The 10,370-nt window shown below is 36.2% G+C and overlaps 1 protein-coding gene and 1 long non-coding RNA gene across 3 annotated transcripts in view; one reads left to right on the forward strand and one right to left on the reverse strand.

Moving 5' to 3' along the window:
* LOC145716378 (uncharacterized) overlaps nucleotides 1–1,894 on the forward strand; it is a 116,958-nt gene extending 115,064 nt beyond the window's left edge. For both annotated transcript variants that reach the window (XM_081799665.1, XM_081799667.1), the window contains one exon: nucleotides 1,718–1,894. In XM_081799665.1, coding sequence (XP_081655791.1) covers nucleotides 1,718–1,754 — 37 coding nt within the window. In that variant the 3' untranslated portion in view covers nucleotides 1,755–1,894. The remainder of the gene's footprint in view (nucleotides 1–1,717) is intronic.
* Nucleotides 1,664–10,241, reverse strand: LOC145716379 (uncharacterized). Its single transcript, XR_014139013.1, has 2 exons — nucleotides 3,320–10,241; nucleotides 1,664–3,170 (listed from the first exon to the last, which is right to left on the reverse strand). It is a non-coding gene; the product is annotated as an uncharacterized LOC145716379 (long non-coding RNA).
* Between the last annotated feature and the right edge of the window lie 129 nt (nucleotides 10,242–10,370).

A 10,370-nucleotide genomic window follows, 5' to 3' on the forward strand; every position in this document is an offset into this window, starting at 1 on the left:
ATCTAAGAGCTATGAACCTTCTCTACCCCACCCCCCAAAATGGGCTTATACACAAAATATTATGTATGATTTGAAAAGGTTCACAGACCCCCTGAAGCTCATCCAATGCCTCCAGGAAAACTTCCTGCTGCTTCTCACAAGTCTGTTCACAGCTGGTAAAGTTCTTGAGGAAAATGACTGTCATATTTTCAATTGCCAATTCTACACACATTACCTAGGGCATAGTGGCCACTCCAGGAACATCTTATGTATGAACAGTGGATGGCAAGAATCATGGAAAAATGACAGGGATACAATGCTGGGATTTTTGCATTCCTTCAGAGCCTACCAGGGTAGCTATTCAAATGTTGTTAAATAGCTTTTCAAATGCAGATTACATCTAAGAACAGTTATTACAAGAAATATAGATTAGCATGTAACGTAGCATATATCCCAAAGCCTCTGAGATTAACATGATCCACATTCCACATTCTCTAGGAAAAACTCTGAGGGACCAACTATTTATATCCGCCATAAACCAGTTCATAGACATTATAATATTATACAAATGGAAACAAGACATTTGTGTATTTCACAGAGAAGGAGATAATTGTCAGGGTTTGACTGCATGAATCTAAAAATTTTTTTAGAATCTAAAGAACCTAAGAATCTAAAAATACTACAGGATAAAAAAATAAAAATAAAAATACTACAGGAAATATGAAATGTTGGAAGAGAAGTTCAACTATCTGGAAGAAATTTAAGGTGTAGAATAACTGCATACCACTGGACTTACATTAGGCAAATCTTGAACTCAAATCTAATGCAAGGCTTTTTTCCATGATGTTAAAAACCAAATTTTACAATGGAGATATTATTACAATAGAGATATTATTAATAGACATATCTTTACGATGAGATATTACAATGCAGAAGTTCCTAAGATAAACTGGGCTAAAATATTTACCCTAGAAAGTGAGAATTAATTACATTTTTGCTTTTGACTTTGGGGTGAACGTGGTAAAGTCATTCTAAATTTTTAATGTTGTTTTTTTTTAAGATTTTATTTATTCATTTGAGACAGAGAGATACAGAGAGAGAGCATGAGCAGGGGGAGAGGCAGAGGGAGAGGGAGAAGCAGACGCCCCGCTGAGCCGGGAGCCCAACATTGGGCTTGATCCCAGGATTTGGAGATCATGACCTGAGCCAAAGGCAGCTGCTTAACCATCTCAGCCATCCAGGCACCCCAATTTTAATGTTTTGATCTTCAAAGTACTGGTCTCTAAGGAAAGTTTTCTAAGAAATGGAAAAAGTATGTTTAATAGTACAACCACAGATAAGATTTCATTCAAGAACAAGAAATAACTTATTCTAGAGGGAACGGGATATATACAGCAGAGTACAGGAGTTTAACACTGCAAAGGTAATGTGGGACTATGTTCAGAAGGCTCTGAATGCCAAGCTAAGAAGTGCAGACTTTATCCTATTGGGCTGTGATTCTAAACTAGGGCAAAAGTTACAAAATTGGGAGAAGAGGAGAAAGGGAATTTGGGAAGACAGCATATAATTACAGTTTGAAAATAAGCAGAGCTTGGATCTGATGCTTTGATTTGGCTTAGCCATTTAAAATTCTAATAATTTTAATGGTCATCAAAGGGAGTCTTGAGTTGTTTTTGAACTTACATTTTTATAAAAATAAAGTCATGTTTCTTTCTTTCTTTTCTTTCTTTCTTTGTAGGCTCCACACTGGGCGTGGAGCCCAATGTGGGGCTTGAACTCACAACCATGAGATGGAGACCTGAGCTGAGATCAAGAGTTATGAAGCTTAACCAACTAAGCCACGCAGGCACCCCAAAAATAAAACCGTGTTTCCACAGTACTACATAAACATATTAAAGAAAATAGAACTAAGCAGCAACACAGGGACTAAAATTCATATATCCTGATTTTACAACCAGTATGCTTTCTATTATCCCACAGATGCCAACACTTGAAAATGGTATTTTAGGAAAGTGAGTATGATATGTGGAATGGATTGGATAAGGCAAGAAACTAGAGGCAAGAAGAGAACAGCAGCTATTGCTGTAATCACTCCCAAGACACCCACAAGTTACAAGATACCACTATTTCTGAAGAAATGCCAGTAACATGATATCTGGATTTTATTAATGAAATCTAAAATCAAAAGTTAAAAGTAGATATTTTATTAAAATTAATATTCTAAGATAATGGTCCCCAAGTAGGATTCATGGAGTGGGGGGATACATAAGTAGTTACTTTAAGTGGTTCCCTGAATCCTTATGCATACCAACCAGTGTCCAGAGAAAAATATGTACTATTTTTCATATTTATGCAGAAGATATTACAATTAATAAAACCCTATTAATCTAAAACTTTTCCTGAATGCAGTCCAGCACTTTACCTCATATTTTCTTTTTCAGTGGATACTGAAAATACAACCACATTGTGTAAGCACACACAGAAGTGTATATGCATAGAAGGGGGAAAAGCACTTCTCATGCTCATCTAAGAAGACAAGCTGCTTGGACCATTTGAAGAATCCACCTGAAGAATAAATCTCTTACAGTTTTAAGCTCACTGCAATTTCTGCTCATGCAATGGCCATTAATGCCTATTAAGTGCCAGGCACTATAATAAGCAATGAGGATACAGAGAAAATTAAGTCCCAGTTGCTAGCCCTGGAGGCTCTCAGTTGGGGAAGTCAGAAATGTAAATGTTTATGAATCTAATGAACTGAGTGCTATAGAAACATAGAAGTGTTTAACATATAAACAAAAAATTTTTAATCTATCTAAATGTTAATGTCTTACTTTCAGTTTCAAACTGTCAAAAAACTTTTTCAAACTAAATGTCAAATATTGAAGGAAAAAAACTAACATTATTCTAAAAGTAAATACACAGAATAAAACATTCTGGAGAATTAACACTTTTAAATTTGTACCATGCTGTCTCTGGTAAGCCATGTGGAGAGAGTTACTTAAAAGTTTACTTCCACTTGAAAAGTTAGTTAGAATCAAAGTATGTTTGGCTGGATACTCATCAAAGGATGGATAAGAAACTAAACCAGTCGCAAATGTAAAAACAGACAATATTTCTTACCACTCTAGGTTTTAAAAACACATTAAACATACAGCACCATTTATATAAACCTACTAAGATATTTTAAAAACCTACAAGCCACCAGGGTCCTGGGATCGAGCCCCGCATTGGGCTCCCTGCTCCGTGGGAGGCCTGCTTCTCCCTCTCCCGCTCCGCCCGCTTGTGTTCTCCCTCTCTGTCAAATAAATAAAATCTTTAAAAAAAAAAAAAAAAAAAAAACCTACAAGCCAACCACAAGATACACTTCACACCACTAGGATGGCTATAATCAAAAAGAAGACAAGGGTTAGTGAAGATGTAGAGAAATTGGTGGGAATGTAAAATGTAAACTCCAGTGTAGTGGTTGCCCAGAAAGTTCAATGGTTACCGTATCACTCATTAATTCTACTCCTAGGTATATACCCAAGATAAAGGAAAACATATATCCTAACAAAAACGTGTACATAAATGTTCACAGTAGCATTATTCATAAAATACAAAATATTCTATTTTATGTATTATATACAAAGAAAATATTACAAAAAGTGGAAACAACTCAAAAGTCCATCAATGGATGAACAAAATGTGGTATATCCATACAATGGAATATTATTTAGTCATAAAAAGAAATGAAATATTTTTGATTCCAGCAACACCTGGATGAACCTTGAAAATGTTATATTAAGTCAAAGAACTCAGTCACAAAACACCACTTATTGTATGATTCCATTTATATAAGGCAAATCTATAGAAGGTAGATTAGTGGTTGCCTAGGGCTGGGGGACAGGAAAGGGAGGAAGAATGACTGCTAATGGGCATGGGCTGTCTTTTGGAGTGATAAAAATTGATGATAATGATGACTGCACAATTTTGTGAATATACTAAAAACTATTAAATTATACAGCTTAAATGAATGAATTTTATGGTAGGTGAATTACCTCTCAAAAAAACTTACTGATTTTTAAAATACCTACAAGCCACAATATTAAACAATTTAACAAAGAAAAATTTTATACTTATTTAGGCTGTGCAGCATAAAATCTTCCAGGTTTTCCGTCTTTCCTCCCTCCTTTTTTCTAACATTTCAAACCCAGAATTCAAATAAAAAACTTCAGAGATCTCAGTTCTTGTTATCTTTTACAATTATATTTAAACAGCAATCATTTCACAAAAGAGGACATACATGTAGTTAAGAAACATGGAAAATATTGCACCTATCTTTTCTTAAAAAAAGAAAAGCAGGGTGTAGGAAGGGAGGTCTTCTCCTTCAATCTGTCTTCCTCTGGTTTCTACCATCTACTTTCAGAATGTTAAATGTAAATGTTAAGAATTTATACCCATTTTACCTATTTTCTCCTCAATCAACTATAATCTAAATTCTTCCCATATCCCACCCAAACCACTTTTTGTGGTCACCAAATCACTCCTACTTGGCAAATAGAATGGGTATGTTCTCAACCTCACCTTACCAATCCTCCAGAAGTATCTGATTTTGCTAACTACTCCTTTCCTGAAACTCTCCCAGGCTTTTCTGACATCCTCTGGGTTCCCTTTCCTCCTCTCTGAGCACACCTTCTCAGGGACAGTCACTGGCTCCTCCTTTTTGGGCTGCTCTTTAAATGCTGCTGCTCTCCAACCTAAAGCTGGTCACTCTGTATTCTCGTCTGAATAAACTTACTTGCTCCCACGCTTTCAACTACCTCTTACATGATTACATGATGATTTCCAAATTTTTAACTATATCCTGTCAGCTCTCTTGAGCTCTACATTTCTACTCAATATCTCAGGCACCTCAGTTTATCACATTTAAAACTAAACTAATTCTCTTCTACCCTGAAATTTCCTCCAACCATCTTCTACTTGGTTCCCTCTACTTCTTTCTCCTCCCATACTCTGAACCATACCAAATGGTATTTTCTAACTTGGGTGATAGTATACCAAACTAGGAACCCTGGAGTCATACTGTAAATATTCCTTTCTCCTTGACCACCCACGTCTACTGAATCACTGAAACTTCTTTCTTAATCCTTATCAGATCCTATATATACTCTATATTCTGCTGTCTTAGTTTAAGTTCAGGCCCTCATCTCACTTCTTATATTTCAACAGCTTCCAAAATGCTCTCCTTCATCACTAATTCCATCCTTAATACTGCCACCAGAATCAACTATCTAACAACACAAATCTGTCAAATGACTGCTTACTCTTCTTAAAACATACAGTGGCTCTCTAAAGACCCATAGTAGTGATTCTTAGCTTTTCTACTAGAACCTATCTGAATGACAGAAGTGAAGACTCATACTAAAGCAGACTGGGGCAACAGGTGGGAGTGAGTGGTTGGAGGTGGGGAAACACTCACTGCCAGAATGTTCAGTTACTATGTGTATTCAGTTACTATGTGTATTTTCTTAATACCTGCCTGCTGTCCAGGTGACTCTAGTAAGAGTTGTAGTATAGAACTATTCAAAATTACTGGTATTGAACTAGTGAATAAATTGTAGCATAGATGCAAGAACTTCCACAATCTAACCCCTACTAACTTTCTCAGCAGCATCATTAATGCTTACCATGCATTACTTCACTGGTTATCAAAGTATGGTTCAGGGACAGCCTGCCCCTTAACCATTTCAGAGAGTCCATGAAGTTAAAACTCTTTTCCTAATAATACTAAGTTATGTTTCCTCACCTGCAAATGTGAGAACACAAAGACCTTAACACAGTAATTTTTAAAAATTATTTTCATTCTCTTAGGAGTGTACAGTGGAGTTTTCTAGAATACATGGCATGTCATGCTATGTGAAATGTACCACTGCAACCATATGAATGAAGCAGATATGAGAATCCAGTTCTCTTCTATTAAGCCAGACATTAAAGAAATTTGAAAAAATATAAAAATGTTTCTTCTCAGTAATTTTTGTTTTGAATAATTATCATATAGTTAATACAGAATGGGTTTATTATTACCTTAAAGTGGATTATTTTTAAAAATATTTGTTTTAATTTGTAGTACAGTAAATAAACAAAAGCTTTCTGGGGCCCTCAATAATTTTTAAGAATGTAAAGGACTCTTGAAACCAAAAGGTGTTAACCGCTGTGTTATAGCTGATTATCTACCACTCCCCTAAACATGTTCAACTTTATTTTTTTTAAAGATATATTTATTTATTTGAGAGTGAGAGAGAGAGAGTGCGCTCACTCAAGCGTGCATGTGGAGGGAGGGGCAGTTTCCAGCAGACTCCCTGCTGAGCCCAACACAGGGCTTGATTCCTGGGCCCATGAGATCATGACCTAAGCCAAAACCAAGAGTCCAACACTCAACCGACTGGGCCACCAAGGCACCCCAAACATGTTCAACTCTAAAACCTCCATCCCTTTACATAGTGATGCACCCTCCACCACTAGCCTAGTCCCAGCCAGGTCCCAAAGGACCTCAGATGTATCCTGGAGAAACAGAACAAAAAGAACAGAGGTTTTGGGGTGCCTGGCTGGCTCAGTTGGAGGAGCATGTGACTCTTAATCTCCGGGTTGTGAGTTAGAGCCCCATGTTGGATATAGAGATTACTGAAATAAATAAACTTTTTAAAAAAGAACAGAGGTTTTAAAGTCAAGCAGAATACTTAACTTCTCAGAGTATGCTTCCTCATGTGTAAAATACAGGTTATATCTACCACATAAATTGTTGACATGTTAAGTAAGACAGGGTATAGAGTATCTGGCACAGTGTTTAGTATATAAAAGGGACGTAAAACGTTAATTTCTTTTCTACTTAAAATAATTTGTAAAGTCACTAACGTTAGTGTAGTAAAATGAAAACCGCCTAACAATTATTTAATCATAACAAAGCAAACAGACTGGTTTTTTTGAACAGTTCTGTCAGGATTACTATTTGTAGAACAGATGGTTTTATATAATAAATTCCTTGAAATGGATAACTTCTATGGTAGTTCTTGGGTACCTCTGATAGATAAATTAAGTTCAGATCACCTTAAAACATCAAAGTTATTTTAAATAGCATTTTAACATAACAATAGATGCATCACTTGCTATTATACCTCAGTTCAGCTTTAGAAAAATGTCCTTAAATACTCTCCTCCCAATATTTCACAAAAAAGTACGAGAATTCACACCTCCGCTACATCCTGTTTTTTAAATACTCCACTGAATTCACTCATTATATTTTTGTTTTCACCTTCAGAAATGGAGAGAGAACTGGTTTGTAAGCCGAAACTGCTGTATTTACTTGTAGCTTAAGTGTCATCTTTTATGATTTTTTTAATATACAAGCGTTAAATGTAAATTAGATAAACTTCAGCCTGATCAAAAGAAATCTACTTCTTGTTTCAGTGTTTTAGACATTATAAACCTTTATTTATTTATTTGCTTACTTATTTTTAAATAGGCTCCATACACAGTATGGAGCTCAACAGGGGGCTTGAACTCATGACCCTGACATCAAGACTCGAGCTGAGATCAAGAGTTGGCCACCGAACGGACTGAGCCAGCCAGGATCCCCTAGACATTATAAAGCTTTAAAAAGCACAAGAGAAGGATTGAAAACAAAAGCCCAGATACCTCTTTCCTTCTATGTCTAGTTATCTGTAACTGACTACATAAATCAGCTAGATGAGTCTACACAGACCTTAGCACAAAATAATGTTAGATGATGACCCTAAATATCAGTCTCATACCTCAGCCCTGTGAAGTATGTAGCATTTTTCTTCCTTAAAAGATGAGAGAAATCAGTTATACTATTTTCTTCTAAGTGGCCTGCCCAAAGTCAAACAGCTAGACCATGAAAGAGATGGTGTAAAACCCAGGTCTGTCAAACATGAATACACACCACTCTACTGTATACATTTGCTTGTCATGATCACTGTCTGCCATCTTGTAAAGAAGACTTAAAGTCAAAATAGTTGAAATTGAGTTCTGGATCTGCCACAAATCAGATGTTTAACCTTCAACATGTAAGTAATCATCTTGATGCTGTAATTTTACACCATCTTAGTATCTTAGTTTTCTACTCTTTAGGGGCGGGCTGGGGAGGATGCAACACACCAAGTCCAAGAATAGACAACTCACTGAATAGTTAATGACAGATGGAAATTTTTCTGTCCTTACTAGTCATCAAAAATTTCAAATTAATACAAGATACCATTTTCCAACCATCAAATTATCAAAGATCAAGATAATTAAACGAACACTCATGCATTACTGACAGTTGTATAAACAGATACAACTTCTTCAAAGTTATTTATAAACATGTATTAAATGTTTATATCCTTTTACCTAGTACTTCCACTACTGGAAGATACCTCATGCAACAATCCAAAATAAGGAAGTTTTACGCATAAATGTTCAATACAGAATTATAATATGTAATAGAAAATAAATGGCCTAAACATTCAACCACAAGGAAATGGTTAAGCTATAAAATAGTTGCCAGGTGAAATATTATATAGCCACTGAAATGATTTTTACAAATGAAAAACACTTATCAAAATGTTAAGTTGAAAAAAACCCCAACAATATAAAATGAAATATATAACATGGTCACACAGATGCATTAAAAACATTAACAGAAACCGCCTTTGGGTGATGGGACTAGAAAGACAGGATCCAACAATGGGAGGAACACAGTCTGCATGTCCACTCCACTTTCCTAAGAGTAAGGCATTATTATTATTCTATAATCTCCAAATTTGAAATAATGAACACTAGTACTTCATAACTGAATAGGATTATAATAGCTAGATTATTTCTAAGGCTCAGTTCTAAAATGCTAAAATTTAAAAATGCATTTTTGATCCACAGAAGAATTTAAAAATAACAGAACACTTAGAATTATTAGCTGATCTTCTATTCTCTTTCCATGGCAGAGGGGACATGGTTTCCCTCCAGCCTTCCAGTCAAGGGAAAAAGCAGCACCATCTATCAGTCTTAATTATAGCTATTGCTTATCAAGTCATGGAATAAAAAAAGCAGGCACTATAAAATAGCCTTAGTCATCAAATTTTGAATTTCGAATCACCTAGCTATCTGTAGGTATTATGGAAGAAAAAAGAAACTCATTCACTACTTCAGAAATGAACTCTCCAATAGGAATCCCTGACTCATCCCCAAAGCATGAACCCCAAGGCTACTTCCCCAGTACAGAAGTTCAGAGACTGGGCACCTGTCCTGATGGCCTTCATCACCAAACAATGCTCTTTCCTGAGAGGATATGCCCAGGGATAACAAGATGACTAGCATGCAAACTAGAAGAGACCAAGGACCACACCACCTCTTCTTCCATAACCAAAATAAAGCCTGTTTTAAACTTTTAAACTATCCTAAGTATTTTCTATTTGCTAAAAAGTAGTAACAAGGGGACTCCATCCAATTACTGTTAAGTGACTATCCAAAAGATACCAACACAATAAAAATTCTCACTAGTAAGAAGAGAAAATATCCTCTTTTCTTTACCTCCCTTGGATCAAAAATTAATTTTTCAAAACTACATAGGCTAAATATCAACAGAAAATGTTTAAAATAAGGCAGATTATTTTATCTATATTTTTCCGTTTTCAAAAGATACGAAATCTTACTCCTCTCCTCTATTATTGGTCTAGGAAGGCGGGAATCACAAAGCTCAACAATACTATTATAATACTGTATAAGGTCAACGATCTATTTTATAAGCTGTTAACAATTTTAATGCTAAAGCTTTACTACATCCTAGTCTCTTTAAAATGTGAAAAAGTATTTCAGTGCTAAAAGTCATTTCACCTGCACCTTGTAAACAATTAAACCGTACTTTGAAACAAAAACTAGCCAATGTTTGCTGCTCTTTCATTTTCATCGACATTAACTGTGTACCCTTTTTACAATCAAGAATTTCGGAGTTAAGTGATTATTCTTGGAGGTGTATCTTGTCCAGGAGCAAAATTTTCCCTAGCTTATTTCCCATTCCTAAACCCCCGCCAAGGCTAAGGAGCAACCACTTCCCAAAGTCCCACTTCCTTTTCCATTCCCCAGACCTCCAGAGTTTCCAACGCCCCAGTCTTGCGCAATATCCGTAGGAGCCGCAGCCGCAACCACCGCCTCCTAAACCGAGAAACAACCCTGAAGGGAACATTGTCCAGCAGAAAAATAAAAGGTGGGGGGGGGGGCATGTAGGAAGTCGACTTCTGGTCCCACGCCTTTGGATCTGACCCCCTCACAAGTGATGTATCTAGAGCAATTTCACGAACAAGACTTTTAACCTCCTCTCCAGCCGGTCTGCCCAAGCAGAGGGCGGAAAGGGGGGGGGGGGG

Source organism: Leptonychotes weddellii, chromosome 12 (assembly GCF_054177405.1).
Source record: "Leptonychotes weddellii isolate Sample4059 chromosome 12, ASM5417740v2, whole genome shotgun sequence".
In the NCBI taxonomy this organism is placed as follows: Eukaryota; Metazoa; Chordata; class Mammalia; order Carnivora; family Phocidae; genus Leptonychotes; species Leptonychotes weddellii.